We start from the raw sequence: 22,887 nt of genomic DNA on the forward strand, positions 1-22,887 counted from the left end.
ATGAGATGCCAAGATGGCAAGAATACAGCAGCCAAATCCATCAACGTAGCAACGGCAAGAAGACTCAAAACAAGTCTTCCTCTACAATGAACAAGTCACCAATCCACAACCAAGGTCTTCCTCTTACTAAGAGTCGTGCCTCGAGATATAGAAAATCAATTGAATTCCAGTATATCACCTAAATTGAATAGTGCAAAGATAATCAAGTGGCAGAGCACCTACAATTGAATAGTACTCTGAACAATAAACATCACCTAAATCAGTCAAAATAGAACATAAACAAACATAGAGCAAAATTGCAATGTCACATGTTTCAAATTCGAAGGATAGGTGTTGTTACTAACAAAACAAAATCAAAATTCATATGTAAAGAACATCTCAGTGCAATAAACATCACCAAAGACCTTCTAATATTAAAAATAGCCTTAAACAAAGCAAAACTATCTAGTCCTCTCATGAAAAACCTTTGCTTAATCTTCGTCTTCAATAACCTTAGTACCAAGACCCTTCAAACCCTCAGCAGGAACCTCAGCAACAGTAACCAAAGAGTACAACTCTTCCTTGGCATCCTCATCATCATTTCTCTTGCGAGCAATGCGAACACGGATTCTCCTGGGAACACTTCTGATACCCCTGCTCCAGATTTGTTTGTTAAGCTTGACGTCTACTCTCACGTCCTTGGTTCCCATTGCTTTTGCAGCGAAAGTCCTGATTTCCTTGATGGCATTTGGTGCCTTCTTCTTGAAGGTGCTGTCAGAATAAAAGTCACAACAAAATTAACCACCTAAAACAAATTGATCAACATTGAACATAATCAAATTGTAAGTTAAATATACACACATTATCAGTTCAAGCAACTTCTAAATTCAAAAACCTCATTACAAAACTTCCAAAGTTTCATGATTCCAATTGAAGCTATTGAGCTGTGCTTGGGGGTTTAAAAGAACTCAAGAATATGTTCATCAATTATTTTCATGAAATTGTTCGTTCAAAACCCTAAAAAGTATCTAACATTAACAACTTAATAAAATCAATGGAGATTACAAATATACAACCATAATCACATAATTAACAGTACAAATACAATAATTTCAAAGTCAGCATTACATCAATCAAAGGAACCCAATCAAACAACCAGCATAATCTAACCAGATCCACCAAACCACTCACAAATTTCAATCATATCAATAATGTCTATAAACCTAAACATTAAAACCCAGAAAAATTAAACAAAAACCCACATAATTTCCAGCTCAAAAACAACAATTTCTGCAGAAAAATCAAGCATTTCAATGCTAATTATAACAAAACAAACATATAATCACCTAAAGTACCATCATTTCATAACCAAAAAACCCCAAATCAAAAACCCTAATCCAAAAAACTCCAAAAAACTCAGATTAAGAGAGAGAAAGTACCATCCATGAAGACGTTTGTGAAGGTTAATTGTGTACTCCCTTGTCACAACCTCTTCCTTTCTACCTTTAGTAGTCTCAACCATTTTCGCTGTCTCCTTTTTCTTCCTCGAAAAAACCTTACCTTCCTGCAATCATCAAACAAATTTGAGTTCGTTAAGTTGAGATTCGCCATTAAAACTACAGAAATTGACGAAGTCGAGGAGAGAGAAAGAAGAGAGAGAGGAAAAACCTGGGTAATACGACGGCAAATGGAGAGAAGCAGAGAGTGAGGAAGGAAGAAAAGGGTTAAAGTATAAAGAACTGAAAAACCCTAGTTCCTTTTTATGGGCTTCTTAGGCCGGCTTTAAATTGAGGTTTTTATAATTTGGGCCTTTTAATAGAGGGCCTGTTATACATTAGAAGATTTAGAACCATCTAACCGGGTATTGTATTCGGGTCTCAATATCGGGTTATTCGAATTCGGGTTACTCGAATGTTAGATAGTCATATCAATGAGGTTTTTGCGTAGTGATTAATATGGTTGAGAGTCTTTGTATGATAGGTTATAGATTCAAATCTCTCACTCTTCATTTATACTCCGTACTTATTGGTAATGGCTCACTTGGACCCAAAAAAAAAAAAAGGTGAATACTTGGCATTGTTGTGGTTTTCAGTTTTTTGGTTTTTTGTATTTTTAAAGTGTATGATATATGTCATATAATGAATAAAAAATTAGTCAAACTTATTAAAATCATGCTAATTTTGAAAACTGACAATAGAAAAGTGAAAACACATTTTTCTTGTTTCCTGTTTTTGGTTTTTTGTTTTAAAAAAAAACTGAAAACTGAAAACAAAAAATAATGCCAAACAAACCCAATTTAGTGGGTTTATTTTATTTTATTTTATTTTACAATAAAATTTAATAAAAAAAATTAGGAAATCCTCTACACTAGGAAATTCCTAATGCGTATGTTAGATAGTCATTCCTAATGCGTAATTAAGAAGTTAGAGAAGAGTTGTTACAAAGACTAATATTCATACGGTCAATAACTAAATGACCAACATTAGCAACCCAATTTACTGTTGTATGCCTCTTGACAGATGTGTAGAATGCTCCAATCGTCAATTTTGCTCAGGATGTAGTGAATGCCTAATGATATGTTTGATTTGCCACGAAGTTAACCAAGTAACTATAACTGAGTGGATGACCAACAGTTTATCACTTTGTGATGTAAAGGTTCTTGATCGCTTTCTTGATAGCAAGAAGAATACATTTGTGAAGTGTTGTAACTTCTGCTATGAAAACCTTGGTACTGCCAAGATTGAAGGTGCATCCGTGGGTGTTAGGGTTGTACCCTTGTGTTGTATTTGGTCACTTTGGGTGATCCCATATAGACGGTCAAATTCGACAATGAGCATGATACAACAACATACAACAAGTGAATGTAGGTCACCTTGTGATTGAAATCCTCCAAACTTCAAAAGGGTGCCAAGAAGAAATTGCTCAAATGTTGAACAAAATGCTGTTACTTATACAATTTGCCGAAACATTATTTTTTTTATAAAAAGAGATGTTTTTGGAGACATCGTGTTCTACTGGACAAGGAAATTTTCATCTTTGCCAGTGTAATCTTCATCTCTTTAAGCATTCGATAATGCATGCTTGACATTGATATATAATCTCTTAGCTCATATTCCTTTGTTCTAACTTGAATCGTACACATAAATATGTCACTACAATTATTACTTTCGTATCAACTGGTATATGTATACCACATGATGTTTAGTACTCTGTTGTACATATTATAGATTAGAAAAGAAACATTTAATCAGTAGAAGAAGTCCCAGAAATCACAATTATTCATTATTCAGCAAAATTCATTTAGATCAAAAAAGCATTGCATTTTGCAAGCTAAATTTCTACAGTATCAGTTCATACATTACAGAATATGAAAACTTAAGACACCCTTGTGATTCTGTAAAAAGGCCAATAACATCATACTGCTCAAGATTACTAAGCAATTATGATTTTATAACTTGGCCTTCTCAAGGGCTGTGAAATCCGATCGATAGCATAACATTATATCATAATTTAGTACAACTTCCAATCTTGGTTGAATTTCTGAAATCATGCAGTCCACAGGCAAAAAGTTGTTTCAATACATTTTGAATAGCCTGTCTTGATGTATTGACCTGCAGCACCTAGGAATATAGGTAACCAAGGGAAGGAGGATTCTGCAGTTAGTGAAGGCGTGAATCGCTTTATACAGACAAAAGAATTGCACAAGGGAAAAAAAATTATACCAAGAACGGTAACATTCCTTATGCTTCTTTCTTAGTAATCCTGTAATTCATAAATAAACATCGAAAAAGTGAGAACTTATTCAAGATTAAACAAAGTTGAGGTATGCTTCGGTCACAACTCTAACTGGAATGATTAATCAGAACATTATAAAAACAATAGAGCCTTTAATGCCAAACATTATAAAAACCTAGGGTTTGTGAGGCATAGTATTAGGCCATATTGTATGTATAGCTATTGGGCCGATGATAGATTACAAGCCCTAATCTCTTTCTAGGTTGTAAGAGTTTAAGATAGTACGGATTAGTAAGAGGGGTTCATGTAGGGATAGTAGGGATTAGATAGTATCGGTTAAGATAGTAGAGGTTAGGATAGTAGGGTTAATATAGGATATATAAATATTGTAAGGGTTAAATAGTAGGAGTTCATATAGATATAATAAGGGTTAGATATTACGGGTTAGGATAATAGGGGTTAGATAGTAGGAGTTAGGATAGGATAGTAGGGGTTGATATAGTATGGTATATAATGGGTTAGGATAATATGGGGTTGAACCCAAGGGCGAAGGGAAGGGGGGGGGGGGGGGGGGCGGCTGGTGGAGGCCCGGCCTCCCCGGCTCAGATTTGCTGCCCATATATTATAGTTTATGGCCCCCCCTTAAAATTAGTATATGTGATATTCAAGACACAAATATAACAATAAATATACCTTGTCATGTTGGTTGGGTAATATTTTATTTCTCCAAGTGGGCTGGGTTCGAATCCCATCTCTTACATATTTTTTTAATTAAAACTTTTTATTCAACAAGAAGAGTACGATTTAACTAATGTTTTTTGGTGACAATAAAATATTAGTATACTTTAATTTTTTCCATCAATCTTTTGTCTAATAAGTCCGGCCCCCAGGACTTGAAAATCCTGGCTTCGCCCCTGGTTGAACCCATACTATATGAATCCCTACTATCCTATACTAACCCCTACTATCCTTACCCTAGTATGATCCCTTAATAATCCCTACTATCCCTACCCAAACCCATTATATAAGAACCCCTACTTTATCAATCCCAACCATCCCTTCCACGCCCCTAATATACAAACCCCTACTATCTTTATTCCTTACTTCAACCCCAACTATATATGTATGAACATAACTCTTACTATCCTAATCCATACTATTCTAAGTAAACCATACTATCCTTTAGATGCCTCTACTATCCTAACCCATACTATCTCCCTACTATATCTATATGAACCCCCTACTAATTAACCCTCATTATCCTAACCCATACTATCATAACCACTACTATCCCTTACATGTCCATAATATCCTAACCCTTGCTACCTAACCGCTACTATATCTATATGAACCCCCTTATCCTAACCCTTACATGCCCCTAATATACTAACCCCTCCTACCTTAACCATACTATCTAACCCCTACTATCTACCCTTATTATACTAACCCCTACTATGCCTCACAACCCCTACCATTCTAACCCCTATTATTCTTTTATAACCTCTACTACCCTAACCCCTACTATCCTAACCCTTACTATTTAACTCATACTATATCAATATGAACCCCTACTACCCTAACCCCTTACTATCTCAACCCCTACTACCCTAACTCTTACTATCTCACCCCTACTATCCCTTAATAACCCCTATTATCCTAACCCCTACTACCCTAACCCTTGTTATCCTAACCCCTACTACCCTAATTCTACTATTTAACCCTTATTATCCCTTAATAATCCCTACTATCCTAACCCCTACTATTCATCACCCGTACTACCATAACCCATACTATCCATAACCCCTACTACTATAACTCATACTATCCATAATCCCTTCTACCCTAACCCCTACACTACATGAACCCCTATTATACTAACCCCTACTATGCCTCACAAATCCCTAACAATTTATCCCCTATTATCCCTTAATAACCTCTACTACCAAACCCATATTACACTAACTCCTATTATATGAACCCCTACGGTCAACGCTATCCTAAAATATTTCCGTGTTCCATAGTCTTGCACTATCTTCCCGTATTTCCTTCCTCTCATTACCACCAAGGCATTAATCAGACAAATTATATAACCCACCATATAAATGATTTATGGATCTGATTCAATGATATGGATACTAATACTCTCCTTTTGAAGTAATACAGGGGATAGCAAAATCAAAGATAATCCAGCACATAAATTTCTTTAATGAATTGTTATTGCAATAAGGGCCAAGTATATGCCCCCCTTTTAACCTTCACAAGAATATGCAATAACCAAAATTTAAGAAACGAAACAATAGCACTAATACATATGAGAAGGATGCATTTAACACAGAGAAATTAAAAGATGCAAGGGTAAAATTATATTTTCATTCAAAAATATAGAGGATCTAGCAGTGTGCTACTCTTGGAGAAGGCTGCCTTGAATTAAACGAGTTCAACGACGCAATGATACAGGACTCTTTATTTCTATAGTAAAAGACATAACCCAACTGTACTTTATACCAATAATGCAGTAACTTGGCATGAATCTAGCTATACCTATGGATGCAGTCACCACTCACCAGTAGGAATCATGCAGCGTTATATACGATGTATATAATGATAAATTCCTTTATTAGTACGTAAACACAAATAAGTAGCATGAATCAAAACATGAAACAACCAGACCTGCTAATGGGACAAAAAAGGTTCATACAAATAAACTGTGACATACATTTCAACAATGTCATACAGATATAAAGTTACCTGAAGCAGCAAATTCCCAATGCCGCTGTGATTTCATGAATTACTGATGTTGCAAAGTGCAAATACACACAAGCTGAGCAAAGCCAGAAAACACCATTAGGAAAAACAAGTCTAAAATTGAATTAGGACTAGGAATCATGAAATGTATGTTCACCATACTCTAAACTGAATTGGAACGATTTCTCTATATATATCTCAAAAAATAAACATTTCTTGTTGGTTTTCAAGAAAATCCCAAAATATTGTCCACAAAGGACTGGAGTGGGAGACGGGGTTTTTTATTTTTTATTTTTTTTTATTTTATGTTTTGGCACAGAGTTGAACAACTAATACTAAGCAGTTCATTAAGTAAATCCACTAACACTATTAGCAGTTTCTTTGCTTGAAATTAAGAAGGCACATGTCCTCTTTTACTAAATTGCAAATGCTATAAGTAGTGTCAGTAAAGCTTGTAAAACCACTGTGTTTGCACCTCAGTGGTTTTCCTTGTTATTTGCGCCTCTAAATATGACTGAAAGAAAACGATTCGTGCTTCCAAACTTATGTGAATGGTACGATGGGAATTTTATTCAAGCCCAAAGTAGAATATTAAATCTTTGCTTTCGAAAATCGTTCATCATAACTCAAGAAAAAGTAGAATACCCAAAAACAATTATTTGAGTATTTCATAGCCAATCAAATTTCCATTTAATTCATCAAAATATTCATTCTACATTCCTACATGTAGAAAAAAATTTCCTTTATAATATTGTTAGCTAGTAAGACCATGTTGATGTTAACACTAAAAAGAAATATAATTCTAAGGTGACACCAATAACAAAGGAGAAAAGAGCTAGCTACAAAAGAGGTCGAATGTGTCATACCAGTAAACGCACAATAACCGAGCAGCACCAAGAGCTCATCAACTAAAGGAACTCTGTGAAAATGGTAAAAAATAAATAAATAAAGAAAGAAATAAAGAAAGAAAAAAAAAATTGATAAGCTGAAGTGTTGAATTATTTGTTAACTAATCATATCATAAGAAAAAAATGGCAAAATCTGAGAGCTAAATATCCTACCCGCCATTTAGTTTAGCAGTCAAAGCATTTGCAATGGCCAGAGGTAGATACAAAAGACACTGAAGCAAAGTAGTTAAGAGTTAGTTAATGAAATGCGAACAGGAATGCAGATTTGGAAAGTAAAAGACAAAAAATGCACAGTACTTCAATACATACTTTCTGAGGAAAAATAAATAAACCAGCTTAGATATTGTTCTCTTAAGCTTAAATAAGGTATTTTGGTTTGATTTAGTATGCTCTGGTCTGGTGTGAATCTTTCTAGTTTGGGATCCTGGTCAAGCGTTGACAGTATTTTTACACTAATGTATAAGAAAAAGGACATTATCAAGTGGGATATTGTTATATCTCAATGTGAATATTCCAAATATCTAATTCACGATCTTATTAATACTCAATTAAAGACATTCAGTGATAAGTAAACAGAAATAAGAAGTGATAAATCAAAATCTTTCTACTCCAGTCTAATCTGATAATGACAAAATTGAGAAATAAGTTTCTGAAATACGGTGAAGAAAACAGGTTCTTAGTATAATTGTAAAATGACAAGCCAGAGGAGATAACTAGCAAATGCACATGATTTCATGAAATTTCTCAAAATAATACACTATAAGTAGATCATCAACCACAGTCATACCATAGACATGCTCGTTTTAAGACCCTTAGGCTCATCGCACAAGTGAGACAAAATCATCCTACCCTGCAAAAACATACTATCACATCAAAGATAGAAAAGTACAACGGTGAAAGCCTGAAGGAGATACTACAAAATATGCACAATAATCTAATAAGAAGATGTAGTTTAGAATTAGTAGATGTCAGAAACTCACAACAAATGATTAAAACTTTTACTTACCACAAGGAATCCAAATGCAAGTCCAGTTCCCACAACAACGAGATGGGGATAGTTGCCCATTATATCAGCTGGAGACAAATAATCCCTGCAGTACCATTACTTTTACTTCATGAGGACAAGAGATCCAAAAGGGCATAAAGCAAGTTATCCAGATAAGGGAAGTGAACTATACCAAAGAAAAACTCCGACCAGGAGTGCCACGAATGGGTAAAGCTGACATAAATATCATCAAGAATGAGTTCCCAGATAGTAACAAGAACAATAAAAAGGAATGCAACAAGAGATGAGACAATTTTATAATTACCATAGCTAATGCAAGCAGCATATTTCCTTTTTTCACTTTAACTACGCCGTAGACATTCTGTATGCTGCATGGGAAGCATACTTAAGATGAGAACTTTAATGAGTTATATATGACATACTAATAAAGAACTCAATTCAGCCCACTGAAAATGTTGCATTACAATAATCCTTGTGGATGTCGATCATTGTGCACTACCATGAACATAAGGAGATACTAAGGGACAGAACCAGATTGAATGTGTCCATGAACGAAATAGTTCTCTTTTAGTTTAAACATGATGAAGAACCTCATATATTATCCAAATTCAGCATGCAAGTTATGTTAAAGTTCAATGCTCTAATTTTAATGCAAAGAGATGATATACACAAATAGGATTGATATACTTAGAAAAGAATACCTACTTAAATGCAACAGTAGGAATCACACCAGAAGCTATCATTAGGTACAACGCAGCTTGGTATGTTGGGATCCCTGAAACACAGAGAAACATAGGGAGTCAGAATTCAGGGATGCATCCACAGGGGAAAAAATTGATACAGAAGAAAATGCCTTTTAATAAAACTGAATGTTGTAGGAGATAAAATCATTAATAAACTAACTCAGAAATGCACCCATCCATCAACCAAATAAATAGGAAAAAAAGGAGTTATTGATGGTGTAAAAATAAATTATGAATGTCCCTTTCTCCTCCTCCCCCCTCTCCTTCTCTCCCACATTACTATTACCAAGACACCTAAGTTGGCATCAAATGGAGAAAAAGGAAGAAGAAGAAAAAAAAAAACAATATATAGTATGCATACAAACATATTTTAGTTATTATCAACGAGACTTTGGAGGATGTACGTTACCATTTAAAAAGGGCACCCAACTCAAGAAGGGAATTGATAGTCCAAACTGTTGAGCCCACCACTCAGCACCTAATAAGAGCAAAAGTTTAGAGACAATAGATGGAAACCAACTATTATATAATAATATATTTCCTTGAATGCCAACACCAAGTCACCAACATGGTTTCTGAGGCCCAGGGATTCTTATCTCATAGAAATAAAATGAGTTCTGTGATGTTTGACAAGTGTGCAGTGGCTTACCTACAAAAGTTGTGAAGAAGTGGCAGAAATATATCAGCATGAGACCTTCTGTAGGTCCGTTGACTACTGGAAGAATTAAAATATTCGTGAAGTAGCTGAAAATCATAGCCAAAGAGAGGAGCAAGTTAAGTTGCAAAGTGAAGCAGCCCGGTAACTGACCAGCAAAGTAGACAGTATAGCAAGATTAGCAACACCCAGTATAAGTTATCATCCCCATTAAGACCACAACAGCAACGATAATGATGGTGATGAATAAAAATAACACCACCAAAACCGATAACAACCAAACCTTCTTTAACAATACAAAGAAGTAGTTCATAGATTGTTATGTACATATTAAATCCTAACAAAGCAACACACAAAAGAAGAATGGTAGAAGGGGATACCAAACAGGACGTATCCTACTCAAGGTACAAGCAAACTAGACAGGACACATCAGATTAGGTGTCACAGTTATGTCATTAATCAAACAAAAGTAGACCAAAATAGTCATAGGCTACCACAACTATCTGAGTCACTTAACTAATAAAAAGTAGCAAAAAAACTAAGAGCACATACTTTTCCCAAGTTGCACCATAAAATGGAACAGCCGCTATCACCCAAAACAAGAAAGTTGCCCTTCCACACATAGCTGTACTCCCAAAAGCAAGGGCTTCAAGCTGAGATGAAAATATAGATTTAAAGGCCATCTGCTTTAAAGCATAAAATATAATCGAAAAAGAACACACTTACTGCACAACCGAGAGCATCACATCCTGCAATGCATAATCAGACATGTCAGGATACATCAAATTAGTTTCAAACACTTGTAGAAAGCAAGTCATGTCCTGATAACAGGAGTAGGCCAAAAGCAAAGATTGCTTGGAAATCAAGGAAGACATAAGATTAAGGAATACAATACGAATTTACCATGATCAAAAAGCTCTCCCAATGGGCTTGAAGAATTGGTACGTCTGGCTTGCTTCCCATCCACGGCATCAAAGGTCTGGAGTGTTATAAGAAAATAGTAAGAGAATGTAACAAATCTAAAGGCCAGTGCAATAAACATAACAAGCAAACCATAAATCTTTACTACATCTCTACCATAATAACTGGAAAAATTGTCCAGTGGTGCTAGACTAATAACAACCCCTCTATAGGTGAAACACTGAAACTTCAGCAGGGACCAATCACTAAGGAACTTGACAATGCAAACATCGACTAGAAGCTTACTACCCCCATATTATAAATACAACAATGAAACAAAAGCTAGCTATGGATCCAAGTCATCCAACCTTCAGTAAATTCTGGAGAATTAAAAATATATGTAAAAAATCCAAACCAAATTCCAACAAGTAGACAAGTTGGAAGATTGTTTTTTTTCACAGAAAACATGGAGAAGTTCGAATTTATGTAAAAGCAAGGAAGCCATAGTTACAAGCAAAAAACACTTACAACTGTATGGACTCTAGAGGCTTAGAACCATAGAAATTAGCAGAACAATTTGAGCCAACATTGCACATAGTACTTGAGTTGGTAACAAGAATAACAAACATAATGTTATAAGATTTTAGACTAAAGAGTACTCGAATCTTAGGCATTGAATACACCCATCAGTAAAAATAAGAAGTAACAGCAAAATTAACAAAGAATTCAGAAGAGGCAAGTAATCACGTCATTAGTTGGGAAACAAACCTGGTATAAAAAGAGCAGTAATCCATGCATGAAATGAACCCATCTAGGTGGTGGTGTATCCAGACGAGGTGAATATATCTGAAAATAGCAAGAACAAAACATACTTAGATCCTTAACAAAGCATAGACATTATCAGCCATAGCCAAGTTCAATCATCCCCAAGCATTATATGGCCATACATTTTGACGCTTCATACGGGATCAATCTTTGTGTAACCAAACATATAGCTTATAGATCCACAACTCTTAAATGGACTAGACTTGGTACTATATGATATTAAAGACACACATTGATGCTATTGTAAACTTTACTAGCAAACTTAATTTACAAATCATAGTAGGAAGATCATAATTGAGTAATATTCTCAAAGCTATGGCAGTCCCAAGCTTGGACAAGATAGATCAAAAATCTTAGTGGACCTTTTGCTTATATCATAATCCAGTAACAGCAGACTGCTAGTCTTATGGTATAGGTTGTCCGTGGCATATAAGGGTCAATGATGCCTAATGGCTATAGGCAGTCATATGTGCAAAGATGGTTCAAGAGAACCAAGATTGCTTAATCTCACGTATTTCAGTTCTGCAAAAATAAGTTGAACAGAACTAATCCTTAATCTCACAGGACCAAGAATGCTTTCTCACGTATTGTGCCTCCATGTTCTACAGAGAAAAATCAGAACATCCTTCTCTCTAATTTCATAACCAATATCACTTATTATGACCCCAAATTGAGCTATAGTTCAATTTAACACCAAACTAAAGTACCCATAAAAGGGGTGGAAGAGGAGGAGAAGGGAGCCTTGAAAAAGACAGCTTAAAAATGATGGTCATCAGTTTAACAAATTCACAAAATTAAATACAAAGGAAAGGCTTCAAAATCAAAGACCGCTAAAGTATGGGTAATCAGAGCATTTTATAAGTCAGCTAGTGTAACACATCAACTTTTAAAAGATACTTAATGAAATAGATTACAAAACCATCGAAGTGAAAATCTTCACTTACGTATCCAAGCAATGCAGAAGTTACTAAGAACATGAATCCTGTAAGTGTTATCTGCACCAAAACAATAAGTAGCCTCTTAGACAATTTGCAAAACATCCAATTGATATAGAAAATACTTTAGGGAGTGGAGAGAGATAAAGATAAAAGCAAAATGTAAAATAAGCCAAAGAATGATAGTTACCACATTTGGGCTGAATAAGCATCCAGAAACGGCAAATGTGCACATAGAAAGGACGAAGTTAGCCATATGACATTACAGTTATAAAGCTCAAAGAAAGAGGGATTTTATACAAATATAAGTGGCAACCAAAACCAAAAACAAATAAACTAACATATATAGTAATGCAAGAGCATTTCCTGCCCTAAAAGTCTAAAACAGGTATCAGAGCATTAACAACAGGGGCAACCATTTCTACATGGCTTTAACTACAGAAATAAACAACAGTCATCACATTGAGAAGCACAGTTTCATTTCTTGTGTCTCTCCTTTTAAACAACATAGGGAATCTATTTGAACTTGACAATAAAGTGGAGCAAATATAACATTTGAGGGAAATCCTAATATAGTTATATACTGTAAGCTCTGTAACCTATACCCCCCCGGCCCCCAGCCCCCTCCCCCCAAAATAAATAGAGTCCAATTGAAAAGCCAAAAAACAAATGAAAAGTGGATACTTACGGCACCCAAAGAGGGAAAAGAAGCACGAAACGCGTCCAAAATGGTTGTAAGATATATTTGGCCACATATGAGTGATCCTCACCGCTATACTTGTGCTTATGTAGCGCTGCAATACCATGATTTCCAATATACCCCATTCTTCCTTCTCTCTCACAATTGTTTGTAAACCAAAGATTCCAGAAAATTCAATTCAGCAGTGGCAACCTACACAAAACAAACTTCATTAATCATCATTTATCAACTGATTCCACATTTCCACACACTTCAAATTGATCAGAAGAAGCCAAACCCTTTTAACTTACACAGGAGATAAGCCAATGAATAAGTAGGAAACAATTTATATTTTCTACAATGAAGGAGTTCATAAAATAGAACAAGTTGTTGCACATTCAAGTAGCAACAAGATTTTGTTAGGGCCCGCTTGGTTCAACAAACTAGAATGAAATGAAAATCAGCCCCACACTACGGAGGTGTTGATTGAGAATTCCTTATGTGTTTGACTCGATACCATTTTCAGAAAGCATTTAGTGTTGAATATTCCAATTCATGTTGTTTTTCACTCATAGAAATGAAATCAAACTTCTAATACTATTGAACTCTCTACACCAGTATTGAGCCAAGACCCATCACAATACCTCATCCTTGAATTAAATAGAAATTACACATCACTAAAATGCAACCGGTACCTTCCCAACTCGAATTCGAAACTTTTCCTATGCCTAACCTCAACACCACAAAGGAAGAACATTTCCTATCCACACAACTCCTCAAAACTCCATCACAAAACCCATCATTTAAACTTTTATAATTCCTCAGATCAAAGGTATTAGTATTACCCACCAAATTAACATGTTATTAGCACTGCCACAAAGCAACTAGCCTATCTTCTCCCTCGAAAAAGCCGAAACCAAGAGACAACAAACAAATACTCCTCCATTTTCACAAAATCTACCCATTTACATATTCATTCTTTTCCATTTCCATTTTCAATTAAATTCAACCAATTATATAATCAAAGATATTAACGGTCAAAATTGTCCTATCATAACCGATACTGCCAATACATATCATGTACGAACATTAAACCAAAACCCATATTCAAAATCAAGAAATGAGACAATAAAACAGAAATAATCCAAGTTTTCATAAACAAACAAGTGCAAAAAATCAAAACCAAGATCTCAAAATAGAAAAAAGTAACTAACTTTATAAAACTCCCGGCAACTACGGAAGGCAGACAACCAAGCACGAAGACGAAGTGTTCTACCGGCGGAGGTGGGCGGTGATGCGGCGGCGGTTGTCGGAGAGAAAATGGGAGTGAGATGGCGGGAGTGTCGAGAAGGAATAGGAGAGCTGGAGTTGTTTGGCTTTTACAGAAAAGACACGTGCATTTCGACAAATATATGGGCTTCGTAGTTACGCAATTCAGTATAATTTACGTTTTTTGGGAATATTTTTTTGGAAACGTGGGTTCAGTTGAGGCAGCTGGCCAACCCCCTTTAACTTTCAAAAGAGTGGCTTAGGGTTCATACTTGATTGATTGATTGATTCCTGTTAGGTTTCAATCTGTCCAGTCGGATGCGTGGGTTGGGTTTTGAATTAGAGGTGTCTATTCAGATGATCGGATCAGGTTTGAGTAGGTTGGGTGGAGTCATGTCAATTTTAAAACTTGAGTCATGCTAAATTATTATATCCATGCGAGTCTTAATCTAAATCGGGTTGAGTATGGTTTTAACACCTCTAGTTTGTTTCGAGTTTAGAGTTCACATAAATTATGCAATTTTGGATTTCGGTCATGTTAAATTATTGTGTGTTCAATTTGATAGAATCTTTGTTTTGGTTCTTTCCGGTTTGGTTTGGTTGATCTTGGATCTAATTAGTTTCCGGTGATAGTTCATTCAGCAGACTTTGAGTCTTTGAGATAATTACGATGTTAAGGTAACTATTAATTGTAAAATAGTACAAAGTATGTTATTAAACTCTTTCAAATTGTGCACCTTAACATAGAATGGTTTTGCCCCAAACCTTTTCCAAAACAATTTAACTGACAGAGGAAGTTTCAACAATATTGAAGAACAGGTAAACTAAAACAGATACACAATTAAAGGACATGTTTACCACTAATAATGCTTCAATAACAATTCTTCAATGTTTATCAGCAAACTAGAAAGCAAACAAATACAATTACTATTTCATACACTTGAAAAAATAGCAATACTAAATAAGAATCTCAATAAAATAAATAAACAACAAAAGAAATGAAATCATCAAGTTTACAGTAGAACCTCAAACCTATACCCTTCTGTGTATTCACATTCTATGGAACACAAACCAAAACAAACCGAAATAATACCAAACACCAACCTCAACAACATCACAAACACCAAAAATATGATACAGCAAATCACTTCAAATTTTACTCACAAATCACCCTTACTAGCATCAGTTAAGATTGTCTTCGAGGAAGGAGATTTTCCAATGATCGCCTTCTTTGCTTTCACGAGTGAGCTCTTCACCTTGGACAATATAGTCTTTGAAGGGGGCTTTTTTGCAGCTATGTCTTCATTTTTCTCTTCATCAGAATCCTTAGTTGCTGTAACTTCCTTAGCAACTTGCTCAGTATGTCCATTTTTCTCTGCCTCGACAACAGGAGCTGAGGCCTTTTCTTCTTCTGCTTTCTTCTCCTCTGAAGGTACCGAAGGAGGAGGAATCACCTCAACATCTCTGCTCTTTACAGCTACTTCTTGGTTCTGAGCTGATTCTTCTGGCTTAGTTTCCTCAGTTTTCACTTCTTTTTCTTTGCTTTCGTCTACAGTTTTCACCTGTTCTGAAACTTCTGCAGTCTCTTTCACGGTCTCTTTTGCAGTCTCTTTCGCAGCTTCTTCAGTTTGAGTAGTATCAGTGTCCTCCTTCATCATGTCTCCTAGACTAGACCTTTTTGTAACATCACCATTTTCTTCAATTTTCTCAGTCTCAGCAATTTTCTCCTCGGCTTCTTCTTTGGCAATTTCCTTCTCTTCCTCAACATTCTTTTTGCTTTCAACTGCTGGTGCATCACTTGGCTCACTCGCTTTCTCTGCTACTTCAGAAGGTGGCTCTTGCTTAGACTCCTCCACAATCTTAGGGTAGTCTACAGAGGCTAAATCTTGCACATTCACCACTTCCTCCGCTACTTCAGAAGGTGGCTCTTGCTTTGACTCCTCTACGTTCTTAGGGTAATCAACGGAGGCTAAATCTTTTACATTGACCACTTCCTCCGCTACCTCAGAAGGAGGCTCTTGCTTTGACTCCTCTACGTTCTTAGGGTAATCAACAGAGGCTAAATCTTGCACATTCACCACTTCCTCCGCTACTTCAGAAGGTGGCTCTTGCTTTGACTCCTCTACGTTCTTAGGGTAATCAACGGAGGCTAAATCTTTTACATTGACCACTTCCTCCGCTACCTCAGAAGGAGGCTCTTGCTTTGACTCCTCTACGTTCTTAGGGTAATCAACAGAGGCTAAATCTTGCACATTCACCACTTCCTCCGCTACTTCAGAAGGTGGCTCTTGCTTTGACTCCTCTACGTTCTTAGGGTAATCAACGGAGGCTAAATCTTTTACATTGACCACTTCCTCCGCTACCTCAGAAGGAGGCTCTTGCTTTGACTCCTCTACATTCTTAGGGTAATCAACGGAGGCTAAATTTTTTACATTGACCACTTCCTCCACTACCTCAGAAGGAGGCTCTTGCTTTGACTCCTCTACATTTTTAGGGTAATCAACAGCTGCTAAATCCTTAACATTCACCACTTCCTCTGCTACTTCAGAAGGGGGATCCTGCTTTGACTCCTCGACATTCTTAGGGTAATCAACAGAGGCTAAATCATTCACATTTACCACTTCCTCCGCTACTTCAGAAGGAGGCTCCTGCTTTGACTCCTCGACATTCTTAGGGTAGTCTACGGAGGCTAAATCTTTCACATTCACCACTTCCTCCTGGACAGGTTGATCTGCTTCTACTGTTTTCTCACCACCCTCTTCAACAATGGATTCAACCACTTCACCTTTCGAGTTTTCTTCTTCCTTACACTCCTCTACTTTGACAGGCTCAGCAACAGGAACTGCTTCTAAACTTCTCTCGGTCACCTTCTCAATCACTGCTTCCTGAGGTTCTTCTACCGGCTTGTCTTCTGACGTTACCTTTGTCTCAGCAACACCCTCATTAGTTGATTTCACAACATCAATGTCTCTGGTTTCAACAGAAACATCCTTCGGCTTCTCCTCTTCAGCAGCAACTTCTTTCACTTCAGCCTCCTCTTGTTTTGGCTCTTTCACCACTTCTTCAGTACTAACCTCTTCATTCTTTTTTTCAACAGGCTCTTCACTTTTAGGGGCTTCAGATTCTTGCTCCTTCGCCTCAACAACTTCTTCGGGTTTGGGTAGCTCCTCGGTTTGTGCTTCAACAGGCACTTCAATTTTAGGAGCTTCAGCCTCTACTTCTTTCTCTTCAACCACTTTTTCCACTTTCTCTTCATTCTTTTCCTCAACAGCCTCCACTTTGGGTTGTTCTTCAACTTGTGTTTCTACAGGAGCTTCACTCTTAGGCTCATTTTCGGGACTTTCCTGCTTCACTTCTGCAACAGTTTCTGGTTCTGACACCGGTGCATCAGGTGTACTCATCTTATCCTCAGCAGCAACCACCTCTTTGTTCATCTCCGGTGCCTCGGATTTTACTTCTTCTGTTTTAGGCATGTCTGTTTGCTCAGATGATATGATCACTTCCGGTAAATTCTCCACCACTTTATCTACCACTTGTGATTCCTTTTTATCTGCTTCCTGATGCAGTAAATAAAAAAGGTAATATTTGTGAGCAAAAAAGTTACATGTATGATATAAGAAGGATTAGGATACAAGAAAAGAATACAGTATACACAACCAATATATTAAAGCAAAGGAAAAAGGGAAGCAAAGCTGGATAAAACAGGAAAAGGAAGATGAATAAAGAACAGAAAGTAGAGCATACAATGTTTTGCTTAGTGAATGTTTCATAGGAATTCTATGTAAGCTCAATCTCTTTATATTACCGAAAGTATCCGTGTCAGATCCTAGACACTCCATCCTACATAGACACTTTACACTTGATTTACTAAAAAGCCATTTATTTTTATTTTTTTTCATGTAGTAATCGAGTCTAACACTTGGATACGTACTTAACTCAAAGTCGAAAAACCTGTCAAATTACTCAGATACTTTGAGATTGGAACGATATACATAGTCATAAAAGTCATGATGCTCTAAAAACTTCATGAATAACCTTTGATCAATTGATCCACAAGTTCACATCCTTAATTATTTGATCATGACATTCCATCACAATTATCAAATATCAATAGTAAGTCACAAATTTCTCTAATTCTGCTACTTTATTTTGTCACGATTATATCATATACTAGTATGCAATATTTCACTGTCCTACCAAACTTTTTATTATATATCATCATTAAGTACTTCATGATTAATACTAGATTACTAGTAGTATACGAAAATCAATAAACTAAGATCACAAAACACAACAGGAATTAAAAAGAAAAGGAAAACATTTTGGTAGAAAATTAAGTATATGATTATATATTTAGCAAAAAAATTGCATACATCATCAAAAAATTCATTCACTTCATTTCACCAAATATAAACAGAGCATACTTTTCTTACATACGGAGTATAACAAAAAGATCCACAATTTATCAATCATTTTCATAATTTAAAGCAAACCCAGAAATTATATCAAAGAATTAAACGAATTTCTCCAAACAAACCATAAATTTTCACAAACCCATAAAAAAAATTGCCATAAAAATTAAAAAAGATCGGATTTTTTTTATACCTCTTGCAATTGCGGCTCAGAAACAGGAACTTGAGTAGCCATAAGTTTTAATTTTTATGAGAAAAATAAAAAGAAAAGAAGAAAAAAAAAATAGGGTGTAATTAATTTTGATGATTAAGGATGTGTTTGGTAAGTAATCAAAATCAAGAAAGGAAACTTTTGATATCTTACAGTAATTACTATATATAGAAAGAAAAAATAAGTGGGTTTGGCAGAAAAATGAAATTAAAATAGTAAAAAAGAATAATAATCAAAGAATTCAAAGAAGAAGAAGTGTAGCAGCAGCTAAATAAGTAAGAACAGCAAAGTAGCACTGGAAAGTGGACTGTTTTGTGGGTTTTGACAGGTAATCACATGGATTGCTAGCTCACTTTCATGGACTATAACTAATTTAATTGGATTCTTATTTCTAAGTTTTTTTTAAAGAAATTTCCCTCTATTTTCTAATTTTAAGGTCCCCCTTCCAACCCACCATAATTCAATTATTTATTTCATTTGCATTAGTGAGTGACCTCATGTAGTCAACTAGTCATGTAATAATTACTAGTATTTTAAGAATACAATTTTTGGGAGTCAAGTGGTTCTTAAATTGGTTGTGATTGCTCGAGGTTCGGATTCCGATAAATAAGCTCTACTGGTTTATTTTTATTGTAATCGGTTTTATAATAGAAATTTTGAAATTTAGCTCAAATGAATTATTGTTGTTGTTGTTGTTGATTGGTTGAGTGTTGTATAGGATTCCCGAGGGGTTGTCATAAAAATAGGCATAATCGATTACCGTTAACAATAGATTTTAGGGCGTAAATGTTTGGATGTCAACTAACTAGTTTAATTAGCTAAGGTTTTAGGAGTGGTATCAATAAGAAAACTTCAGATCAAGATCTCATGGATGAACTCTGTATATCATTTTGTTATTGTCTTAGTGTATCTTACAAAGTAGGTAGAGAATAAACATATGAGAGATGAATACTATGTAAGTTTGTATGTATATTGAAGAAATTAATGTTGGGGGCAAATAAGCTAGGGATACATCATACAAGTATCTGTTCCTTATGTTATGAAATAGGTATGTGTGAAATTGTATGTATGTATTATTGTATTGGGCAGGTAACCTCAAAACCAAACACTAAATCAAGTATTATAAAACATACCGTTAATTTATAAATAAAATTCTTATATCAATCCAATTTGTTTTAAAGTGAGAGAGATTTTTAATATATGATTAAAATATTAGTTTAAAATTATTAGGTTCATATATGATTAAATTATTAGTTTAAAATTATTAGTTTTCTTATCAACTTTTGATACTCTGTATATTTTAAACTTTCTAAGTGATAATACATTAATGTAATAAGATTATAACACAAAAGTCATTTCTTGCTCAAAAACACATGAAAGTCATGAAATCAAATTGTACACTTCCTTCTAAAAAAAATTTGTAGCTCAAAAGGTGATTTGATTTTTGGGACATCTATAAGCCCCCAAAATCAATCAATATATGTAGGTCAAGAAGATCAAAGAAATATTAATGTGATGAATCAAAGTTGAGGTTGTTAAGATATTGTTTTCAACATCTTTCCCTTAGACAAATTCTTGTACTTGTTGGAATTTAATTAATTGTAAGAACTATAATTTGATTAATGACCCCATCAATACGGGTTAATTTCATTAAGTTGACAAAAATTTGTATGAGTCGGACTTACAATATATAATTAGATTGTTAGAGATTTGTGTGTTGATTCATTTTTTTTATGTAAAATTAAGTAACTTATATATTCATGCTTAATGATCCCATGCCTTTTTAAAGTTGTAAGTTCTAGTTCGTTTATGATTAATATAACATATAAAGGAAGAAGAAAATAATAAAACTAATCTTGTTTGGAGAAAGCAAAACAAGATGACAAAAGGTTGAAGGAGACCAAAGTGCCTTTAATTTTGGCTTTCATGTTATAGCTAATTGAGTATATCCACTATCCTAAATTTTTATATGACAATTGCTCACTAAAAAAAATTGAATAATAATGTTGGTAGAAGTAGTACAATATTTCATTGGCCATATCCAGATCAGATGTGATATAATTTATTTTTTAATTTAATTTTCATTAATTTATTATTATTATTATTACTTTATGTCAAATCGTTGCAAATAATATGTAACGAAGGTAGTATTATCAATACAATACGTTTTGTGTACCGCTGACCACACCCTATGACCGTTTGTAAAAAAAACAAAATAATTTCGATAAAAACTGATCGAGTAACCCCTTATATTATCGACCGAGTAACCCCTTATATTATCGACCGAGTAACTCCTGTAACAATGAAGTAACTTCTATAATGCTATAACATTGAAGTCACTTATAATGGTTGATTACGTGACCAAATACATATAAGATTTTGTGTATTATTACTACTACTTATTATTTGAAAGGATATAAATGTTTGAATTGATTTTAAAAGCTAAAAACCAAAAACTTAACGGCCTTAATAATATTATGGGGCCAATGATTGCGCATTTTGCCAAGCTTGGACAGCTCATCCTCCACGCTCACTTTAGAATTATGTGACTGCCATTTCCCATTTGTGGTTTTCTTTATCCATCTTTTTATTATTTTGGGCCTTTTTGCCTCTCAATCAATGCTGTCTTTTTTTTTTTTCCTATGAATAAAACTTTAGAGATATGCTTTTTTATTTTCAACAATGTATTAAAACTTAAAAGTACATGTTTTTCCTAATTTTTAAGGGCAATGATTCGAATTATAAGGTGTTTAACAAGTTATTTAATTGAAGGATGTTTATAAGGAATACTAAAAGAGATGAACTTCCCCGTCTAGGAATAAAAACTTTTAATTGTACAACATAAGTTATAAAAACACTTAAAACGTCAGTTTGTAAAAATGATTTCTGTTTAAATTCTTAACTTCATATCAATAGACTATGAGGAGAGAGAAATATGACAAAATCTATTTTCTTCGATTTGGGGGAGGGGATCGGAAAACGATAATGATGTGGAGAAGTTTTGATCTTGAGTGAATTTCGATTAGTTAATATGTAATTGTGTTATATTAATTATATACGTAAATCTTCTAATGCATCACATTTCATGTGGAGTAATTTGCAAGTATTTTTTTTTAAGAAGTCTATCAATTCATTTTATTTGTGTTACTATTGGTTTTTCAATGTTGCCTCTTTTTGTTGTTGATCTATTATCAATTATGTGATCTCATGCTTTTGATATAATTATTGCAAAATTTACCATACAACAACAACAAAAAAAAAAAAAAAAAAAAAAAAAAAAGTACTCCATATGAGACATGTCCCTTACTCCCTTTATATGATTTTGATCATTTCTAAACCCTAAATTTATTACATAGGGGCTGGAATGGACAAGAAAGATTTCATAGTTATTTAGAAGGATTAAAAATATTAATGAAATAAGAAATTAAATTAAATTTGGTGATCATACCTTTTGTGATTCCTCTTGTATTGTTACTTTCGTTCATTAATAGCCTCTCTCTATTGTTTCAAATTCATTGTCCCCCCTCTTGGCTTTATGAGAAAGAGGAAGAGGAAGGGAGAGAGGAAAACAAAATTTAGGAAAGTTGATAGAGAAAAACGAGAGCATGTAAAAAATAAAAGTTAAAATAAGGGAGAAGTTGCTGTAAAAATGGGACAAGTCACAAGTGTCATATTCCAAATTGTATAAAATTTTATTTGTTTTAAAATAGCAGTATATATTTCGTACTTGTTTAAGTAATTGATTCTGGGCTAAACACAAAGAAATTTATATTATTGTACCCGTTTTCATTTGACCATAAGCATAACATTTTCGAGATCACATAATATAACAATTGGCCTAAATTATGACAAAGACGCATGTAAAATCTTTTATGTGAAGTTTTT

At 34.6% G+C, this 22,887-nt stretch overlaps 3 protein-coding genes across 3 annotated transcripts; all 3 read right to left on the reverse strand.

Moving 5' to 3' along the window:
- Positions 1-286: 286 nt before the first annotated feature.
- Positions 287-1,794, reverse strand: LOC145628666 (large ribosomal subunit protein eL31). The gene is made up of 3 exons (XM_081681029.1): positions 1,648-1,794; positions 1,419-1,543; positions 287-750 (listed from the first exon to the last, which is right to left on the reverse strand). Exons 2-3 carry the CDS (start codon positions 1,499-1,501, stop codon positions 471-473), a joined length of 363 nt encoding a protein of 120 aa, XP_081537155.1. The 5' UTR covers positions 1,502-1,543; positions 1,648-1,794; the 3' UTR covers positions 287-470.
- Positions 1,795-3,230: 1,436 nt separating this feature from the next.
- LOC145626418 (choline/ethanolaminephosphotransferase 1-like) lies at positions 3,231-14,656 on the reverse strand. The gene is made up of 20 exons (XM_081678847.1): positions 14,325-14,656; positions 13,120-13,323; positions 12,622-12,631; positions 12,441-12,491; positions 11,440-11,517; positions 10,675-10,750; positions 10,498-10,520; positions 10,324-10,424; positions 9,766-9,860; positions 9,526-9,594; positions 9,079-9,148; positions 8,678-8,741; positions 8,546-8,586; positions 8,374-8,458; positions 8,155-8,217; positions 7,521-7,579; positions 7,326-7,378; positions 6,463-6,535; positions 3,702-3,741; positions 3,231-3,599 (listed from the first exon to the last, which is right to left on the reverse strand). The coding sequence occupies exons 2-19, from the start codon at positions 13,254-13,256 to the stop codon at positions 3,720-3,722; spliced, it is 1,170 nt and encodes a 389-aa protein (XP_081534973.1). The 5' UTR covers positions 13,257-13,323; positions 14,325-14,656; the 3' UTR covers positions 3,231-3,599; positions 3,702-3,719.
- A 697-nt stretch (positions 14,657-15,353) lies between these two features.
- LOC145628667 (uncharacterized) lies at positions 15,354-19,419 on the reverse strand. Its single transcript, XM_081681030.1, has 2 exons — positions 18,985-19,419; positions 15,354-17,936 (listed from the first exon to the last, which is right to left on the reverse strand). Exons 1-2 carry the CDS (start codon positions 19,024-19,026, stop codon positions 15,540-15,542), a joined length of 2,439 nt encoding a protein of 812 aa, XP_081537156.1. The 5' UTR covers positions 19,027-19,419; the 3' UTR covers positions 15,354-15,539.
- Between the last annotated feature and the right edge of the window lie 3,468 nt (positions 19,420-22,887).

Source organism: Chenopodium album, chromosome 4 (genome assembly GCF_948465745.1).
Source record: "Chenopodium album chromosome 4, dcCheAlbu1.1, whole genome shotgun sequence".
Classification (NCBI taxonomy): domain Eukaryota; kingdom Viridiplantae; phylum Streptophyta; class Magnoliopsida; order Caryophyllales; family Amaranthaceae; genus Chenopodium; species Chenopodium album.